The 22,077-nt window shown below is 37.2% G+C and overlaps 3 protein-coding genes across 4 annotated transcripts; 2 read left to right on the forward strand and 1 right to left on the reverse strand.

Moving 5' to 3' along the window:
• Positions 1–38: 38 nt before the first annotated feature.
• On the reverse strand, positions 39–10,595 carry LOC115977040. 2 transcript variants are annotated; one of them, XM_031098669.1, is made up of 6 exons: positions 9,624–10,595; positions 8,746–9,018; positions 1,532–1,741; positions 1,189–1,387; positions 928–1,044; positions 39–829 (listed from the first exon to the last, which is right to left on the reverse strand). In XM_031098669.1, exons 1-6 carry the CDS (start codon positions 10,326–10,328, stop codon positions 216–218), a joined length of 2,118 nt encoding a protein of 705 aa, XP_030954529.1. In that variant the 5' UTR covers positions 10,329–10,595; the 3' UTR covers positions 39–215. The 2 variants fall into 2 exon arrangements, with proteins under 2 accessions (XP_030954529.1, XP_030954530.1); XM_031098670.1 differs by lacking the exon at positions 1,532–1,741 and having other exon boundaries at positions 9,624–10,328.
• A 3,986-nt stretch (positions 10,596–14,581) lies between these two features.
• LOC115974251 lies at positions 14,582–15,410 on the forward strand. The gene is made up of 3 exons (XM_031094513.1): positions 14,582–14,806; positions 14,886–15,111; positions 15,216–15,410. Exons 1-3 carry the CDS (start codon positions 14,582–14,584, stop codon positions 15,377–15,379), a joined length of 615 nt encoding a protein of 204 aa, XP_030950373.1. The 3' UTR covers positions 15,380–15,410.
• Positions 15,411–15,945: 535 nt separating this feature from the next.
• On the forward strand, positions 15,946–17,246 carry LOC115973456. Its single transcript, XM_031093724.1, has 2 exons — positions 15,946–16,278; positions 16,716–17,246. The coding sequence occupies exons 1-2, from the start codon at positions 15,946–15,948 to the stop codon at positions 17,244–17,246; spliced, it is 864 nt and encodes a 287-aa protein (XP_030949584.1).
• The last annotated feature ends 4,831 nt before the right edge of the window (positions 17,247–22,077 follow it).

Consider the following 22,077-nt stretch of genomic DNA (forward strand, 5'->3'; position numbering starts at 1 on the left):
AATGAAAAAACTACGAAGTATTAGCAAAAGAAAGCACATTGTATCATAGTCAAAGCAATACTTGTAGCAAAAGCAGTAGCGAATGTAGTATTATAGTTTACAAAGGGGGAACTATGACAGTCATGTCAAACTTGCCAAATAAGTACTGTAGAAAATAAAAAGTGTACTAGATAGGGAAATAAGGGAAATGAAACAAAAGGGGGAACTACATGATCTCATAAAAGTCCAGAAATAAGGGTCTGATCTCCAAAGCGGTTGGGTCCAGCAACACCAGAAAGTAGGCGCTCACGACGTCCCTCCAAGTCTGTCACCTCCTTCTTCAAAGCCTCAATGCGCGTGTCTATAACATCCACAGTAGGTTGAACCTTCTTCATGAAGAAGGCTCGAGCAATCTCTCGCAAATGGTCCAACATGAACTCCACAGCAAAGCCCACTCTAATCAACTCCTGAACTGCGGCTCTCCACTGCAAGATCTTCTCAGCAGAAATGGTATCGATGGAGTTATGCTCGATATCATTCATCACGCTCCCCAACAACTTCAAGAAATGCTCTCTTGCAGAACGACCGAAAAGAAACCCCCGCATGAAGTCTCCACGGCTCCTATAGATTCCCTCCAAATGGGGAGCGCATTCCTCAGGAACCCTGAAGTCATGAAAATCAACATAAGAAGACCTAGTACCCCAGAAGTCCGCAGGATCAAGATCGTTGACCTCGGGCTGGTCAAAGCGGGTGAAGAAAGCTGCAGCCTCGCTCGTGGGATCAGGAATTGTAGCAGAGCTGCTGTCTACCTCAAACTGAGAGGGTGCAGTTACACCAGTAAGAATTGGACCTGAAAGAAGACATGGAATACGACATAAAGAATGGATGAAATGAAGGAAACCAATCTATGACAGAGATAAGAAAAGAGATGGAAGAAAGAAAACATACCAGGACCTGTAGAAGTGAGGGCTGCAAGTGTGGCAGAAACAGGAGTTGCAGGTGTGGCAGGAATGGGGGCTGTAGGCATTGTGATATCTGCTACAGTCTCAGGCTCCTCAGGGATATCTGTGGTTAAGGGAATAAACATGTAGAATGAACAAGGATTGCATTAGAGAGTTATGCATATATAAAAAAAAAAACGGGGGGGGGGGGGGTGGGGGGGTGGGGAAGGATGGGAAAGAAAGCCTAACAAGTGCAAGGAATGCTTACCTAGAGCCTTGGTCTCGTGCTCACCACTGTCCTCCTTGTCGGAATCTGAGACCCTCTTCTTCATGGTAGGCTCATCATCAGAATCCTCAAGAACTTCCTTAAATCTCTCATCAGAAGACAGATCTGCATCGGGCCTACGAATGGCAGAACTAGGAATAGATGAAGGAGTGATCACCAGAGAAGAACCATCCTTTACTACCTGAGATAAAACCGCAAAAGGATCACTGGTTGAAATAACAAAGGGCGTAGTAGGGGAAGCACTCTTAGTCTGAAAAGTAGCTACAAGAGTAACTCCCTTCTGAGGAATAGGGGTCTCGGTAGGAATGGAAGCAGACTCACTAACCCTCTCAGTCTGGGCATCCTCCTCTATAGGACTAGGCTCGGTGGAAGGGATGGGGGTCTCGGCAGGAGCCCCCTGTGCAGCAGCAGAAGCAAAAGCCATGGCTTTAGCCACCACATCAACCCCATCAAATAAACCCTCCATGGGTGTGCCTATAGCAGCAGAGACCTCCTCAGTCGTAGGGTAATAAATGGAGCTAGGCTCGAGGTCAGCCTGAAGAACACAAAATAAAAGAAAGGGGGCAGAATAAAAGAGCGCATGATAAGTGGTGATGCATATATATATACAAAAAAAAAAAAAAAAAAAAAATGAGGAAAGAAAGAAATGGGGCACATAATGACATATGGCAATGAGAATACATGCAAAAGAAAAGAACATACTCCAACTCGAGCTCATCAAGCAAGATGAGGCGGGTGACAGAAGTATCCTCCTTATGCTTAGACTGCAAAAAAGAGGGGATAACAAGGAGGGAAATAAGCAAACATGCATATGGGGTTAGCCGCAGGAAGATCCTATGAATAAGAAAAAATAGAGAAGAAGCAAAATTAGAGATTACATACTCTCCTCTTAATGGTGGTAGACGAAGGAGGTGGAGACGTCTTCCTCTTGCTGCCTTAGGTCTTGCTAGAAGGAGGAGCATTAACGGATGGTCGTGAAGCAGCAGACCTAGACTTGCTTGCAGTAGGGCGCCTGCTAGAATGGATACGAGCAGAAGGAGGAGGAGAACTCTCTAAGACTATGTCACCTATGGGAAGAAGGTCACCCTCAAAAGGGACAATATCAGAACAAGTTTCGGAGGAGTTATCACCTTTCTTGGCAGGCTTAGGCTTGGTGGAAAGAGACGTAGAGCCTTTTTTCGTAGGTATGGGAAGGTTCATCACCTTCACTCTCTTCTCCCAACCCATAGGGAAATCACCAGCATACCAATACCACCACCCCTTCTCCTCTACATTCCACTCAAATATAGCAGACCGACTCTACTTCCTAGCATATACCACCACAGACTTGGTGGGAAGAAGTAACCGACGGTTGGCAGAAATGACTGCATGAAGACCATTAGGAGGAATGAGAAAGAACCCATGGCTGCCCAACAACTCCTGCTCAAATGAAATCATCACAGTCTGTTAGTACCCATGCATGGTTGCAGTGCAAATACTCTCTCTCTCTCTGTGAACCTGGAATGGTGACTGCTATAAAACGCCTGTTCCAAAATTCAAAGGCACTATGTCACAAGAATGGCCGAATAGAAGTAGTGGACTCCATGATAGTAGAAAAATCATCAGGAATATCCTGATCCAACCTAAACTGCCTCCTCACTCTATCAGCAGAATAGTGCACAAACCAAATCCCCTCATCGGCCAAATAAGGCAACCACCCAACATTGGTAGCTACCAAGTATGTGATACCCCTTTCATCAAAACCAGTCAACGTGGTAGTGGTCCTAGCAACATCAACAAAAGAACTTATAACCGAATCAGTACACGTATAATCAGGACCCAAATTCCTATATGCTCTCCAACAAAAACCTACTCCTTTATCAAAAAACTCCATAAAAGGATGCCTAAACAGCATCAATCCAACCCAATGAAAAGCCAATGGAAAATCAGACACAAAACGACCATAGAAATCAGTAATGACCTCCAAACATGAATGGTATCTCTCCTTGGCAAAACGGACAGGCCTACACTTCGCTAAATGCCTAGCACAATGCTCCCATAACAAATGCTGCTAGATAGTGCTATGGCCAGAAGTGGTGACTGTGGCAAGAACTCTCCTACTTCTCATCACTCTGTAAAATATCTAACTACACATACAAATGACCCAAAAACATAGGGGCCAACGGTAGACTCACCCCAGCAGATATCTTGATAGCTAATCAAAAATAAAGAAGCTTTACAACATAATGAGAGTGAGATTTAAAGATGAACTAACAGAGCCAAAATGTAACGAAGGCCGCACGGCGAGCCGCATCAGAAGCCTTGGAAAAAGCCTTAACCCAATATGACAACTTTGCATTACCACTCATTCCCTTCCTTAACTCAACCTTCATGGCCTCCTCTTCCGGAGAGTGCTCCAAAGCATCGTGGTCAACATCACCAAGAATGGTCAAAAGCAGTTGGTTTTCACATCTTCTAAGGTCATGGTGATCTTGCCATAGGAAAGAAAGAAAGTATAAGTAGCGGTACACCATTGGCGGACCAAATGGCGGAGATTGAACAAGTCCCTATAGTTAGACAAACAACGTGACGAGACAATGGCCTTCAACATGCCGGTCTGCTGTAACGTCGCCATGAAACCCTTGTCGGACAACTCATCGTCTACCTATTCTTTCCAACCCAAAGAGGTACCTGACCCAAATTCGAAGAGAATGGGCATAGGGAGTGAAGTACCTTGGTATATGACGAGATCGGGGATTGAAGAAGCCAAAGGGGCCCAAGACACCTTCGTGTTGCGATGGCAAATGGAAAGCCTTACGCGACCCGATGGCGGAGGCAAGCACTTTCCAAACACCTTCAGGAAATGGGCATAGGTATCATACCAAGGATCAATGAGAGGAGCACATACACTATCTGGGTCACGATGTCCTTCTTCCTCATCGGAGTGCTCCGATTCGAAGTGAGGAGCGTCTTCGCCTACGTTTTTGGTGGCAAGATCGTCGGAGGCAATTTCTTTTCCCTTATGGTAGGAAGAACCTTCGCCTTTCACCGGTGACATGGTAGGATGATTGATCGGAGTGGATGGGTGAAAGTGTTTGAGGGAGAAGACGCAGTAAAGAAAGGGAAAATAAAAAGGTGTTTTGTGTTAGTGACGTGAAAGGAATCTGCTTAGGTACTAATGACATTCACGCTGACACGAAATGATGCAATGGGTCATCCATTAGATAAGGCATGGTATTAATGAAGCGGAAGCTGTGTTTCAGAATAATTGCTAAACTGGGAAATTCGAAGAGACAGCACTGTTCACGGAGAGAAAGAAAATAAAGCGGGGCCCACTATTCGAAAAAGCCAGCAAAAAAAGAAAAGAAAAGAAGAAAAGACAAAGAGAAGAGAAGAAGAAGAAGAGACTCTTTATTCGCATATGAACTGCATGAGCACTTCATATGCTTAGGAGGCTGAATGTTGATGCCCACTTTGGCAAGGAGGCCCAATAACAAGAAGAAGCCCAACAATATGGGAGGAAAAGAGTTAGTAAATTGAGAAGAAAACTATTAAACTCGAATTACAAGAATAATGGACCATAGGCCTAAAAAAATAGCAAAATGGCCTCAAAGAAAGCAAGTGGGCCTAAAGGAGCCCAGAGAAAGAAGTGGTAAACCCATAGGCATTATGAGAAATAGAAAGCAAGCAAGAATGGGCCAAAGAAGCCCAAAGTAAAGAATTAAGTAAATAAGGGGTTGGTGGAAAAGCCAATAAACCCAGAAAATAAAGGATATGGTAATTTGGGCTGGGGAAGCCCAAAAGACTTAGTAAAAAAAGTCCATGGGAATGAAGAATTGGAATGGAACTAGGATGCCCAAGGAGATGAAACGGGCTGACGATGCCTAAAAGAATGAAATGGGCTAAGGAAGCCTAGAAGCGATGAAATGGGCCAAGGAAGCCCAAAACAACATGAGTACTAACCCAATGATAATGCTCGGCTATTAGAATTGAGCAAAAGAAAAGCATATAGCAAGCCCAAAAGAGGCCTAGCAAGCATAAGTTAAATAATAGCATGGTAGGAATAACAGGATGGCATGGCAGAAGTATTAAACAACTCGCAAATATGTTAAGAAATGGATTAGAGAATGAAAAGCCCACAATTAAGCAAGGCCCAGCCTAGGAAAGAAGTAAGACATAAAGAATGAAAGCTTAGAGGCTCATTCATGACACAAGAGGTTAAGAACGAGTAGCAAAATGTGTAGACGAGCCCTCAAGTCATGGCAAACGCATGAACAGCAGACAAGCTATGGACACATATGGAAATGGAGCACGCACAAGACTCAGGCACCACCAACTTGTACCCAACCAATACAAGAGTGGTGGGCCATGGGTCAGAGGTAAGAGAGGGTATGGTCTGGCAATGGGGAAAAGTGGAAAGCCTATTCTGGGGTTCCCGTTCAAACTCTTTTGGGGGAAATGTCCTGCTGGGATGACATGCCACCTAAAAGAGGGAAAGATGAGTTGGAATCACTAGGTGCATGCCATGAGGGATAGTGAGAAAGAATATCCACCCTTATCCAGATGGGAATGCCACAGTGAACAGGATGTGACACGGCAAGCACAGGTAAGTGATGATGGCTGGGCAGCTGACAGACCAATGGGTGGTCTGGGCACACCAAGACAAAAGTGGTTAAGGGGTAAAATAGTAAAAACCCGACATGGCAGGCAATATAAAAAGGGCATCAACCATGCACAAAAAAGAGGAAGAACGGAACAAGAGAGTAAAAGATAGAGCAGAAAAATTAGAAAGGAAAAAAAGGGGAATTAGAAAGAAAAGAAAAACAGAGAGTAAGTGGGAGTGTGATAGTGGGCATGCACCAATAGGCTATTCCCTTCTCTCCCTCTAAAAAACTATCATTTAGTAAAAATTAAGGAATCTGAGGACAAGCCATTTAGGCCCATTCTCTCAAAGTGGGTAATTTCCGTGGCAGGATTTCCCTGTGAGATTGCCCACATTGAAGAGTGGTTCCCTTCCTAGACTTAACTCCGTAGAGAAATCAAGCATGGCAAACTGACCATGCTTCCTTTGTTTTATTAATTAAGCATTAGTGTGATTTCCTTTCTTTTTTGTTATCATCTTATTTATGTTACATTTATATTACTGCATTGCTTCTTCCTTTATTAAGATCATCATTTGGTATTTCCTGTGTTCTAACTGATAGTAAGCATATTCTTTTTTTATTGTTGTCATATTACACTTGCCTGCCATGACTCTTTTGTAACAATTTCCTTTGCCATGAGCATGTGACCAAGGTTTTAGCGAAGGAGTTTTAGTTTGCACACAAGCTGGCTTGGGGTGTGTTGCAGTCAAGTCAGTCCTAACTCTCCTACCCAGAACCATTGAGCCATAGCATGGTAGGAGGTAGCCCAGCCCGCAGTTGCGAAAAAGGCCCACCACACTTAGCAAAAAGATTAGTGAACACTTTGAATTGGAAAGTGTATATATATTCTTTAGAAGACTCTTGGAAATAATTCATGGAAAGCATTCTGGGAAAAGAAAATATATGGACAACTAGTATTGGCCTATTGGGAGTACGTGGCATGAGCAGCGTAAACAACCATTTTGAACATGTACTTTGCATCTTTGGTGGACACAAAACAACAATATATGACACAAGAAGGAACTATCATTTGAAAAACAGATCTTCCAACCATGAATACACAAACAATTTGTACATATTTCCAATGATAATGCTAAGTTCTCTTATGCAGTTTTCCTAGAGCTTTTGCCCATGTGAATGTGGGTATCCACTCTTTTGTTGTCTATGATGACTATTTCAATAAGACAAGGGTCTATGTATTAAGAATCCAAATGTTAACAAGCACCTCACCAGTGCGTGTTACGGTTGTACTAAGGTGAGTCTTATTTAATAAAAAAATTAGATAAATAAAAGAAAATGACATAAGAATGGTCCTACATGTTATTATTATTATTATTTTTTTCTTTCTATAAAGTAGGCCCCATACTGAAAAAACCCATACCTAAAAAAAAAAAAACACAAACATAAAATTACAGAAAAAGACAAAAAAATTGTAAAAATAAAGTCAACGCTATGAAGAAAATTATTGAGATTATGCTATTAAACTTTTCAAGTGGACAAATGTTGTGTTGTGGAATATCTAAAATGGGGTAGTGGACAAACAAAATGGGAGAGAGTATATAATATAACACCTGGAGTTTGTTGTAAGAAAAATCCAATGTGTGCTTATAACATATCAATTTTTTCAATGTTAAATAAGATGTGAAATATGTGGGCTTAAATGAACAACTTTAAACACTACATCAATTAAAGTGAGAAAACTTACCTGATGAAGATATTTTAAAGTAAATAATTAGTTGAATGAAAAATGTCTTAATTTTTTATTTTATATCTTGTATTTTTGTATAAATTAACTTAGTTTCGTTAGCTTATTATTTTATTCATTTTGTTTATGATGTAAAAGTACAACTATGGCTTAAAAATATGTTTAAAAATTTGTATATTTTATTTTAAGATGAAAGTAAACTGATGCAAACAAGCCAGGTCCTTTAGGAGACCAAGACCATTTCTTCTGTTGTTGATTAGGAATTAAACATGACACCATGGTGTACACTGTACACTATACAGCTCTGGCAGGACATTATACCTTTCGACAAACACTTATCAGGTTTTTCTTGTATTAAGGAACTCAAATTGAGTTTTCTTCTTAATTTTCCTTTTTTTTTCTTTTTTTTTTCTTTTTTATGTTTCTCTAATTTGGTTGTTATCTTTTTATTTAATATTGATATTTACGTTTGCATAGAATAACTTCTACACTAAACAATACTAAATGAACTTTTTAAATTTTAAATGGGTTAAATACTATTTTTGTCCCTAAACTATTGAAAATGTTTTACTTTTCATCCTTGAACTTAAAAATAAAAATAAAAATATTTCTTTTTTTCATCCCTAAACTATTGAAAAATTTTCTTTTTTCATCCCTACTTTTGTCTTTAAACTATTGAAAAAAAAAAAATACCAAGTTTAAGGATAAAAAATGAATTTTTTAAAGTTTAGGGATGAAAAACAAATTTTTGGTAAAATTTAAGAACCAAAATAGTATTTTACCCAATTTAAATAGAATGAGTATACACTATATAAGGGTGCATATAAACCAATTCAGAGTAAAATCAAACTATTTAAACAGTCATTGGTACTAATAAGCCTCATCCCCCTAGTTTATCAAACTGATTAACTCCAGGTGTATTAATCTTTCAAGCAAGTCATACTCAACGATGAGTTCTTTTATCTTTTGTTCTCTTCATCTCACCAAAGTGAGAGAGACCAACTAAGCCATGTCTTAAACACAGAGCCAATCACATGTCCAATAATCTTTGGCATGGTCTTTCTAATTAGTACCATGTTGAATTCAACAATACCCATCATGGACACAACAAAAGCTCAGGGCACTGCTTTTTGGTACACTTATATTCCAACCATGATAACTTGAGGAACATGTACATATTTTCATTGATGAATGCTAGGCTTTCTGATTTACCTTTTCTGTAGATGTAGCCCATCTTATAGTTGACCTGGCCAAAGCATCCATGGGGTCAATACATTTCTTAAGAAGAGGATCATCATGAGGCAGAAGACCCTGCATTTCATCAGAAGCAAGGATTACAGTGTTCACAGCTCTCACCAAAAGAACTTGGACAGCAATTCTTAAAAGATTCCTAGCCCCTGTAATGTCCCTTCTGTAAAATGCTTCAATTGCTGGAAGTATAATGTGATGCATGGTTGCTTGGTCTGGCAACACAACCTCAAAACCCTGCACATTATAAGTTAGACTAGTTAGTCATTTTAAGCACAAAAAGAACACAGACTTCAGTGTGGTGACTCCATTGAAATTATTACATAGTCTTAATGACCCCTGTTCTTTTCTGTCACATAACATTTAGTATTTGATATTGGTATCATTGTCCTTAAAAAGAACTTGCATGAAACAGGCTTTTATGCGGTCAACTAATAAATCATAACCAACATGTAAACATAAGTTTAGTTGACATCTTTTCACTTAAATGGAGACAACCCATTCACAGTTAAGATTTTATTTCCTGGATCTAACAATGTACAGTATACCATATCATTTAAAATTTTAAAGGGCATGATATTGGATACACCTTTAGATTTGAAATACTTAATTTGAACCATGAAACGGGTCCATTTCAAATGGAGAAGATCTCTTTTCCGACATGTATGTGGCCTCCATTTAGTTGTCATACTGCAAGGTATATAGCTTGTAATTATTTGGTAAATCACTAATTAGCTCAATTGGATTGAGAAATATATGATTTAGACAAAAAAAAAAAATAGTCAAGACACAGAATTCTAGCATAGAACTTAGAAAGGGCCTGAGGTAGCAAATTAGTATACCTGACTTTGTAGTTTTTCCTGATAAACACCAGCCTTTAAAGTTGCACCTGTAGCAAGCACCCCAATCCGCACATTACTTCCAGCTTCAAGTGGCCTCAAATCTGCTTTGCTGAGCTCCATGGCAACACAGTCACCTACGTGAAGGAAGGGTAGTGAACATCCCTTAGAAACCTCACTGTGCCACACATGTGATAGATGGCATGGCATGACTATGCAACAAGCTCCAGATTGCTCAAGAAACAACCTTTTTTGCTGCAGATCCCGAACTATATGGCCATGATTGAATTGGGTTTGAGCATTTCTATCATTGACTGAATGAAATGAGCTAAGAACAGGAAGCTCCTTACTTAATGCTGGGTCACTGCAGACAACAAAAGGTACACATTCTTGTCCATCTTTAGAGCTCCACCGGACAAGCTTTTCCAAGAAAATTAGAGTAGAATAAACAGATACCCCTCCAATGACACCAATTGTATTTGGTTGTCTGAGCAGGGAATTTGGGGTCTGACTTCTTTTTAGAGCCATACCTGACCCCAAAATTTTCTTGGATTCAATTAAATTTTCACTATCATCAGTTTGTATGGAGACTGAAGATATTTGTACAGCTACAGATAAATTTGATCTTCTTCTGTACGGGGTTTTATTCATACTTACTCTACCTAGAAGAACTGGTGGGCAATTCAATATGTGGAACAAGATTGTCATGGACAATAGCTAGTAACCTCTGATATCTATACTATTTCTGTATATATCCTGTGAACCTCACCGCTGAAGCTGTAAAATCTATCAGCCACTAAATATCTCTCACTTAGTCACTTGTGACCAAACCTAGCTCTTGAAAAGTTGACAATCCACTCTAAATTAAAACACTAGCTATTAGAGATATCAGAATCATATTTTCTCTGTATGTGGCATAAGCACTGCAGTAAGCAACTGTATAAGTTTTATATTATAAGCACATAATGTTAACTTTGGAGAACTCCTATACATTCATATATCATATCGAATGTCCAATAGTGAGAAGTTTGGAGGAATCTACACAATTATTATCTTGTCATCTTGTGCCTATGCTGCACCATCGGCATCCTTTCAAAACGCAGATAATATTAATAATTTAAGATGTACGTTATTTCCAAAAAATCAATAATAAGACAAATATTTGTTACATTATTTTTTATCCTTGTCCCACAGATATGATAAGGATGGCACGGTAGGAGGACCCAAGAGAGTAACACTCACCAACAACTGCTATTGACGGACGGGAAAAATAGCTTAAAAAATTTTAAAAAGAAAGTTGCTTTGAATAACAAAGTGTAAATCCCCTTGCATTTTGAGTGATCAATCTACTGTACAGCAAAGATATCTTGGGCTAACTTGGGAGGCAAAGCTTGGGTCCAGTATCCATTAGGATAATGACACATGGTCAAATATGGACACAAGTAACCATCTTAATGGGTGCACTAAACCCAAACCAAGTCCAATGTTGAGAAGTTGTAAAAGACACATAGCATGAGAAAGTTATTTTGCAATATTGTGATGTGTTATTGTATTTTCTTTTTAATTGATGGAATATATAGGATTTGAAACTCAATGAGATATATATTCTTTAATCATCGTGAGGTCAAGATACCAGAATTAAATCTCTCATTCTAAAGATGTTAAATCAATTGTTACATTAAACAACCAAACATATCTTTGTAGTCCACCAATGAATGAACTATTGATGCCATGTTTGATCCTTGACAATGGAGAGAGACGTGATCGATAGAACCTGGACACGCAAGCATTTAATCGAAGGAATATTATGAATTTTTAGGTAGACAATAGACAAATGTTCAAAGGTATTTCTCAGTCCATTTAGCTAGATATATAGGTTATGAATCAGTCAGTCTCTTGTTCTTATCAAAGTAAAAGGTAAGAAACAATTGTTTATGTTCCAATGGTTATCCTCGTTCGTGACTCGTTAAAATATACCCTGCAATATTTTTTGGCTCCACAGCTACAGTGCAAAACTACTAGAATGCACAGCTACTTTTGGATGTGCACTGTAGCTAAAAGGTAAAAAAAAAAAAAAATATATATATATATATATATATATATATCTTGTGTTTACACTGGTTTTGTCTCTCTTCTCGTGTCTCTCCCAATGTCCACCATGTGTTCACACTACTTTTGGTTGTGGTTGTGTTTTGGTGGTTGAATGAAATATTATTTTATTGTAGTGTTTATATTATTTTATTGTGTTAAAAGCTAAAATAAAACCACTATTGTTGGATGTGAGAAGATAAAATAGATAAAATGACTTTTTGTGGTACTAAAAAGCTAGAAATTTGGCTCTACTGCTGTGGATGCTCTTAAGGACTATAATAAGAGCTCAGTTGCATAAAGCCTGGTGAGTCATACATCACTCATGACCCTAAAATGGCTTATTTTTTATTGGAAGAAATGATAAGGAATGAAAATAGTCATATTACTGCTCTCAAGCTTATCCTAGTCTTAACATGTCTTTCAGCTAAAATTAGCTTTGAGCTCCATTGGTTAATTATTTGTCTTGGAATGTTGTTACTTGGAGCACTAGAATCTTCTAATGGTTTTTCTCTTTGAAAATGATGTATAATTATATTAACAAAGATAGGTATTCTCATTTGTCTTGTAATATCCGAGTCTAATAAGTCATTATGCCTGCAGAGAAATATGTTGTGCTAATATGGTACAGCGTGGAAGATAAACACCGGGGATTAACATGGAATCAAATTCAATTTAGGTTATAACTTATAACTAATCAAACTTAAGTAAATGGATATTATATTATATGTTATTAAAAATTGTATTAGACTATTATTAGTTTAATAATAAAAAATGTATTAGTTACCTTTTCATCTCTATAAAGAAAATATATTGTATAAGTATGGACTACGGAGGAATTTTTTTCCCAAAAAATAAAAAGAATATTCATAATGATCCATTAACTGGTAAAACTCTCTTATTATTAAATTTATAATAATAAAAAAAAAAAAAAATAAATAAATAAAAACCGATTTGAATCACACCTGTACAAAAAAGAGAAAAAAATTATTGATATCATAGTTGGATCGTAAAGAGTAATCATAAAAAAAAGACAGATCGACGTCATAATGATTGAATAGAACCAAAATTGAACCAAATGACCTCTCCGACCAAGTGCACACACAAACAGCAACCCAGTGGCTACTAATAAGTAAAATCCATCTTCAAACTGAGGGTGCATTTGAATCGACTTCAAACCAATTTCGGAAATCAATTTCCGGAAAATTCTGCGTTTGGCTGTTACGGAAAACATTATTTTCCGGAAATTGATTTCCTGTTGACCGAAATTTTCACCTTTGACCACGGAAATGAATTTCTGCCTTCATTTTCACCTCAATTCATTTCCGTGTCTTGCAAAACGCAGAGAGAGGGAGAGAAAAAACAGAAAACACAACACGAGAGCGAGAGAGAAAGAACAAAAAAAAACAATCGAAGAAAGAACGAGTGAGAGAAAGAACGATTTCCAGACCCCGAATCCAGAACCCAGATTTCCAGCAACGATTTCCAGCAACCAAACCCCGATCGATCCAGCCACCCAGAGCTCCGATCCGGCCAACGAGCGAGAGAAAGAACGATTTCCAGCAACCAAACCCCGATCGATCCAGCCACCCAGAGCTCCGATCCGGCCAACCAAACACAGGAAGAGCGAGAGCCAACGATCCACGAACCGACACCGATCTACCTCACACCGGTCACGCCGAGCTCTGCCAAGACGACCACCGCGCCAAACGCCGCAGACCCACGGTGAGTGACAGCTCAAACTCACACCGATCCGCCACACACTCACCTCACCTCCGACCCACACGTCCGATCCACACACTCACTCACCTCCGATCCACTCACCTCACCGGTCCAGCCCATCCTCCCGATCCGATCTCTGAAATATATATATATATATATATATATATGTATATATTTATTTAGTTGTTTATTTATATAAATATTTATATAATTATTTACATGTTTTTATTTATTAATTTTTGTATTATACATTGTTTATAACTGTGTATTTGTGGGTAATGTATATCAAAATTTTGGGACTTTTCTGATTGCAGGTTATTTATTAATTTTTTCAATTATCCATTGTCGATTAAACTGTGTATTTGTGGATTATGCATATGAAATTTTGGGGCTTTTTGATTGCAGGTTATTTATCAATTTTTTTAATTATCCATTGTTTATGAAACTGTGTATTTATGGGTGATGCATATATCAATTTTGGGGCTTTTCTGATTGCAGGTTATTCCCAATTGGTTTGTGGTCTGAATTTTTTTTTTAGAATTTTGGGGCTTGACTGGTTATGCATGATTGGTTTTTGCTGTGATTTTTATTAGAATTTGGTTAGTTGGGTTATGTGTAGAAATTTTGGGGCTTCACCCATGCTTGGTGTTATTATGTTCTTGCAGACCAATATGTGTGTGTTTAAACCTTCATTGAAGGTGCTTTGGGTATATAGGTGATTATAAATAGAATGTAATGTGATGGTATTGTGCTATATCAATGTGCAGTTATCAATGTGATGGTTTGGATGTTATATGTTTGTGGTTGATTTTATTTATAGTGTAATCAATAGCATACTTGTTTACATACCTCTTAAACTACAATGTTTGTGATTTTGTTAGATGAAGAAAAAAACTAAAGCCGCAATTCTTGCCTCAGTTGCATCTGTCCTCCTTGTGGGGGTTGCATTGTTAAAGAAATTACGACGTAGACGTAGAGAACTGCCTAGGGCGCCTTATGTTAACCATGCCGTCGAGAGAGAGGAATACATAAATAATGTTTTGCATGGAAGTGAGAGACATTGTGTGAATCAACTTAGGATGAAGCCTATAGCTTTCCACCACTTATGTCACACCCTCACTGAGGGGGAGCACGTACGTAAGATTGTTCACATGTCTGTTACGGAGCAAGTGTTCATTTTCTTGCACATTATTGGTCATAATGTGAGGTTTCGTGTAATGGGTAGTCGGATCTATAGATCAACTGAGACTGTTCATAAATACTTCAAGGTTGTCCTTAGGGGGGTCCTGAAATTATATAGAGCTCTAATAAGACTGCGTAGCGAAGATACACCTCCAGAGATAAGGAATAGCAGAAGGTTTTACCCATATTTTAAGGTAAATATTGCGACTTGTGTGTTTTTGTAAATTGTGAAGATTTATGTAATTTTAAACCATTATGTTTGTCGAAAATTAGGATTGTGTTGGAGCAATAGATGGTACACATGTTCGTGCATCTGTGCCACCTGAAATACAAGGAAGATTTCGTGGTCGCAAAGATGGAACCACGCAAAATGTGTTAGCTGCCATTAGTTTTGACTTAAAGTTCACTTATGTGTTGGATGGATGGGAAGGCAGTGCACATGATTCACGTGTATTAAATGATGCATTTGCTAGGACAGGGGGATTTTCAATTCCCAATGGTATTACACGATTACTTCACCCTTTTGGTTTGTTAGTTTAATAAATATTATGTGTTTTCCTAAACATAGTAGTGATTTGGTTTTTTTTTTTTTAATATATGTAGGTAAATTTTATCTTGGTGATGCTGGGTATGGTAATAAAAATGGAATATTGTCACCGTATCGAAGTGTACGATATCACTTAAAAGAGTTTAGTGATCGTCCTCCTGAGAATGCGCAAGAATTGTTCAACCTCCGACACTCTTCATTGAGAACTACCATTGAGTGAGGGTTTGGAGTGGTGAACAAACGTTTTCGAGTGTTGGATGCAGAACCATATTGGTCTTTCCCAACCCAAGTGAAAGTAGTGTTAGCGTGTTGTGTGGTTCATAATCACATTATGAGGGTTGAACCAAATGACCATATTATGGAAGATGCAATGAACCAAGTAGAGTTTAGTGACCACCAACAAGAAACACAATCCCGTCGGGAGTCCGTCGAAGATAGTAGATCATGGAATGCTAAGAGAGATGAGATATGCCAAGCCATGTGGTCTGATTATATCAGGAGTGGAGAGTAGTACTTTATTTAGATTTCTATGATTGTAATGTGTTTTTTCTTTTTGTTTTTTTGTAAAGACAATGTATGTAATATAGACTTTTGGTGATGTAATGAAAAAGTATTTTTAGCATTACATTGTTATTTGATGGTATTACATTGTCATTTCCATAGTTAGCATGTTCCATTCTGTTGTGCACATTCATAAGCGTGATTGTATGTGTGTTTGATTTGTTATTCATGTTCCGAGCGTAATTACTAAATGCTACTCTCACTATACTATTTTCATATGTAGTAATGTCAAAGGGCAAAGAAAAAGTTAGCGGCAGCAAGCAATTTAGGTGGCTGCCACCTATGCATGAGATGATGCTAAAGATACTTACAGAGGAGGCTGGAAAGGGCAATAAGCCCTCTAATACTTTTAGGGCCGGCTCCTTTGCTCTTGTAGCGAAGGAGATAACGACCCATTTCGGGGTTGAGTGCCACCCTGTATTTGTGGAGAACCGGATGCGGACTCTAAGGTCCATGTGGGCAACTATTCAAGAGTTTAGAAAGAAGAGTGGATTCGGTTGGGACGAAAATCTGAAAATGATAACTTGTGACGCTAAAACATACCAAGAAGAAGTTATGGTATGGCTTCCAACTATATTTTCTTAATACTTTTTTTAAGGTGATTTTTTTAATGGGTTTTTTTCAGCTATGACTTGGGAATAATAGGAAATTAAGGACCCACTGTTTTCTTTGATCTTTCTATTTAGTTGCTAGGAAGAAGTGAATGAAAGAAAACAAAGTTTTTAACCAAAAGATTTGTGCTTGCTGTTGTGTTTTTTTTCTTTTTTTTTTTTAATTGGGTTCTCTTAGCAGTGAAGTGTGCATAATAGTAACATAATGTATTTACTTGTTTCATCCTTATTTGAGAGTTTTTTTGCATTACTTGTTTGATTACTGAGAAAATGTAGGAAAAAGTATGGAGTATTTGCTTTAATTGTTATTGCATAGTCTTTTATATTGAATTTATGAGTGAAGTTATTATTGCATTGTTATATACGTTCTTTTCTCCCTTACAGGCACATCGGAAGCATGCCGAGTATCTGAACAAAAAAATTGAGTTTTACGATGAATTAGCGATTGTGGTGGGAAAGGACACAGCCACAGGTGGCTTTGCTAAGTCCGGAGTGGATATCGAAAATGAGCCAGATAATGGGGATAGTGCAGAGTTTGTTGCAGATAATGTGAAGGAATGTGTGGTTGAAAAGGGGAAGAATGCAAATGAATCATCCACCACTGGGTCGGGAATTTCCAAGTCCCGCAAAAGAGGGCGTGCAGCTTCTAATGCTGATGATAGTGTGTTGACTGATCTGTCTGATCAACTGAAGGAAATAGCTGTCGCTCTGAAAGAAATTAATCGGGGTCCGGTAGATTATACAACTTTGTATAATGAGGTAATGGCTATGATGACGGATGGATATAGCGAAGATATGCTCGTTACTGCCTTCGATCATCTTTGTGAGAATGAGAAGACGGCACGTGGATTTTTAGCCAAGAATGCTAGGTTGAGGAAGCTGTGGTTAGATGGTTATTTTTTCTCACAAATTTGATTTGCTTATTTCATGTTGACTGTGATGGTAGATTTAGGAATTAACTTTTGTTGTAGTATTAATATTGACCTATCAATGTATTATATATGTACTCTTTTGTATTATTGGGACGATACAATTGCCCAAATTATGTATTTGTACTGTTCAGATACCACAAATAGGTATCATTTTCGTATGCCATTGAGGTGTAATGCCAATGGTGAATGATTGATGTGGCTGTTTTTATATAAATATTATGGGTATATTCGAATGATTATGTTTGATGTTGAACCAAATGACCATAATTTTTGTATTGTTACAGATATGTATAGGGAATGCAGGTTCTTGAATTTTATCTATAAGAGCAAAATATAGCTTCAAACTAGTTATTTTTAAGCTCTAGCTCCAGCTTGATTAACACCATGGTTTTGGTGGTGTTGGTGCCTATCTTCTTTGCGTTTATTGGGCTTAGGATTATGCTTCGGCTCAGCTACTTTTTCCTTAATAGCATTGATCTTCTCCAATTCCTCCAAAACTTCATTCATGGATGGACGATTTTTTGGGTCAGATTCTAGATCATTTTCCGTAAAATGATCCAAACTATTTTCCGTAAAGTATTTTCCGAACCAAACATGGGAAAACGTTTTCCGTAAAGTATTTTCCTTAAAATATTTGGACGAACCAAACACTGGAATTAATTTTCCGTAAAACGATTTCCGTAAAATATTTGGACGAATCAAACACCGGAATTGATTTTCCGTAAAACGATTTCCGAGACAGCCAAACACCCGAATACATTTTCCTTTTCCGGAAATTAGCATTTCCGGAAAATATGTATTTTCCGGAAAACGTTTTCCAGCAACCAAACACACCCTGAACTTCAAGGTAGGCTAGAAATTTTTACTCGTGTGGTCCCCCACCGCTTGTTAATTGTTATCTCAAAGAAGTTAGAATAAATCTCTCACACGTTGAAGGGTAAATTTTGTCTGCTTTTAACTCGTACTAAGAGAGTAACTTAACATGTGTTTTTAAAGTAATGGTTAAGAAAAATAAAATAACTTTCTTTTATATTGAAAAGTAACAAAAGTAAATAAAAAGTTTTTTTTTTTTAATTGATAGTGGCATGATAGCCTAGAAAAAGTTAATAGAGGGAATAGCTTGAAACTGTTTGATTAACCGCCACCAGGTCCTTCTTATATATCTTTATCAACCAACAGCTTTCCTGGCTCTACTGCATTCAAGCATGTTTATGTGCTTAATTATTAGATTGGGAACACAACATTAACCAAAAAATTTGGAGCATTTGAAGGAGTCATTTTAGCTATCATATTAATTTGTAGCTTGAGAGACTGAGATTATATTGTGAGATTGACGAACTGCAACAATCCACGATTGCAAACCTTGATATGAAGAATCTAATTGAGCATGACAACATAATATTTAGTATTCTCAAAAAATAAATAATTGAGCATGACAACATATTTTTGGGGTGGTGGTGGGGAGCGTGGGGAGGGTGAGGGGGGTGGGGTTATAAGCAATTTTAACGATCCCTGTATGTAGACTTTTTTTTTTTTTTTTGGGTTGAGAAAGTCTGTATGTAGACTTAAATCTAGCAATTTGACAATAATGGTTTTTAACCTATCTATACAATAATGCAACATCACTGTCATCATTTACGTCACTCAGTTTCTGTGGCACCTAAATCTCTTATACTTTGGTAAGTTTTATTATAAATAATATTTTTTTTTTTTGGAGAAAGTTATTACAAACAAATTATTACAAAGAGATGTCATTTACCAAATAAACCTTAAAAATAAAAATAAATAAATAACACTTACGTCAAAGGTTGATTCTTTCTTCTTACAAAAATGTTCTTGTTAGTCAAAAGGGTCTCAAGAAATTTCAAATCCAACAGAAAGATATTTCTTATTGAAATGAAGAACTTATGGGTCCCTCTCACAAGAGAGAAGAAGTCTATGAATCGTGCAAATCGACGTAGTTGATTACGTATACAACTCATATAATATGAGCAACAAATAATTGCGTGGTTAATAGCGGTAAAAATGACGCATGAGAGGCTCTGGTGGTGTAGTAAAGGATTTCTCACATTCATATTATTTAGAGACAGACTATTTTGGGTTGATAAAAAAAAATGATATTAGTAGTAGGCCAAATTATAACTAGTAATAACCTACCATTTAAAATTTGTTATAAAAATATTATAAACATGATATTACTTTAATTTTTAAGATGAGATGCAAAACTTACGTTTGGGTCCATTTGCTTGCACTAAGTGAATGAATGGTTCCTGCCGTATGGTGACAACTTACAAGCCCAAGCCCCCCTCCCCCCTAAAGACTCTAGTAATGAACATGGGATTTCCTAATGGGGTAAGGGTTGTGCACTAAACCAATTAAGATGTTGACATATGACAATTATTTAATGTGTCCAAATTCCAATAGGTCCAATGCACAGATGGACCCAAGTCAATTCCATCCTAATGATCGGTTGGTCTTTCTACCAAGCGTAAGAGAAATGTAAAATATTGACTCTCTCAAAATTTAAAATTGGCATCTAAAATTTTTGAACTAGTCCTATAAATATAAAATATTGTGGACGTATCACTTTTCAAATTAAAGTGGCAAAAAAAAAAAAAAAAAACCCAAAGAAAAAAAAAAGAATGAATCTAGTACAAAAAGCATAACAAAAAAAAAATTCTCCATTGGCCATTCCTCAGTCCATAGCTCTCCAAATATTAGCAAAGCCCGAAATCTCCTTCTAACATATTCCAAATCCAAGAACAAAAACAAAACAAATCTGTATCATACAACTATTTTGTCATTTTTGTGTGCATCCACGAATGCCGTTTCCTTGGCTCCAGGCTCCTGCTCCTGCTCCAATTAATTCCAATGGAAACCATTTGTATCTCTCTGTTTTTGCTATTATGTACTGTCATTCTTTTTTATTGCAAGTTATGTTTTGGGGGAAGATACAATAAAGCTACTAGCTAAATATGTGGTTAAAAAGAAAGTAGCTTTTTATGTGTCGTACAGCACTTAAAAAATGTGGCAAAAGGTGAATTGATGTTTGTGTTTTTGTTTATAATATATTATTATGTTGTATATAAAAATGGTATGGTTAAGTTTATAACTTAAATTATATATACATACTGACAGATGTAATTGTATTTTGTATTATTATCTTGCTTCAAACTTTATTTGGTCTTATTTGGTTAGCTTTTTTTATGTGTCCATTACATCTGAAACTCGAATTTTTCTTTTCCCATTTTAAGTATCAAAATTATCAAAAAAAACTCTTGAATGACTCTTTTATAATTTATAAATGACTTGTGTTTAATTTTTATGACATAAATTACTTGCTTGGGGTCTTCCATTTAAATTTTTTTTTTTAAATAAAAATAAAACTTTAAGAATTTTGTTACATTTAGCTCCCCCCCCCCCCCCTCTACAAAAAAGTTCCCGACTCCGCCAGAGAAAATTTTAATTCCTGTTCAAGCCTAAACTAAAGCATCAATGGGTTGAAACTCGAAAGAGGTATGAGAGGGAGGACTATATCCTATTGTAAAGTCTAACAACAAAAAGATAATAATAATAATAGTAACTTTGAGATTTGAGTGGCTGCTGATATATTGACAGTACTGGGAAGCGCCAAGCATTTGATTTTGATGTCACCGTCGCACTCGCACACCAGATGACAGGTCCAGATCCAACAAAACGTCTGGATTTTGAGTGCACTGGCATGTCCCCCTCCCCCCACCCCTGTTGGTGTTGGTCAGGCACTTACAAACAATAAGTTTCATGATAGACTTACTTTAGCATTTAATCACCAAATATCACATACCCTACTCGCACGTCTCTCTCTCTCTCCCCCTCATACACACCCCGAAGAGAGAATTCGAGTTGTCATTTGAGCAAGTGGGGGACTTCATTTGAGTTGTAGTACGTACCCATCAAAAAATAATAATAAAATGTACATCAAGCTGATGTTGACGCACCAGGTATAGTATAAGGAGAATATACTCTGGTTTCTCTGAACTAAGGAAGCTCTGCTCTCTCAGCTCACTTAGACTGTAGAACGTTTTGTCCCTTCTAGTAAGGTGTGAGGTCCCTACGGCAACAGTGTTACCTGTAGGTTTTTTTGGGGGGTTTCTGTATTCTTTTTTGGGATGGGAAACACGAGAGAGAGTGATTTGGATACGTGACAATGGAAAGTCTTACTAAGCATTGGAGCAGTGGCGGCACCACTCAGAATCTAGGGTAAAAAAAAATTTATACTCCCTCCGTTTCACTTTGTTTGTTCTATTTGAAAAGTCAACATGTTTAAGGGAATATTATTTATTGTCTTGTCTACCTTTTAAAAATGTATAAGTTTTCAAAAGTACTCTTAAATAAATTTATTAAAAAATTGAATTAGTAAATTAATAGGGGTATAATAGGAACATTAGTAAATTAATAACTTTTTTTTTTAGAAACAGGACAATATTTTGGGACATCCCCAAATAGAATAGAGGACAAACAAAGTGGGACGGAGGGAGTATATAATAATTTAAATTTTTTTATTTGTTTACCCTTAAAAAAAATAGAAACACCTCAGGCAATATCAAGAACACCCTCAAAATTTATATGCCAAACAAATTTGAACTAAAATCTAAAAAAAAAAAAAAAAATTGAAATAGAGAATTTAAAAAAAAAAAAAAAAAAGTCCAACATCAATCCTAAACAAATGCCCAACAGGCCTAAGAGCATCTACAGCAGTGAAGCTAAAAATTTAGCTTTTTCACTCCACCAAAAGTTACTTTATCTATTTTACCTACATACATGCTCCAGCAGTA

Source organism: Quercus lobata, chromosome 2 (genome assembly GCF_001633185.2).
Source record: "Quercus lobata isolate SW786 chromosome 2, ValleyOak3.0 Primary Assembly, whole genome shotgun sequence".
NCBI classification, from domain to species: Eukaryota; Viridiplantae; Streptophyta; class Magnoliopsida; order Fagales; family Fagaceae; genus Quercus; species Quercus lobata.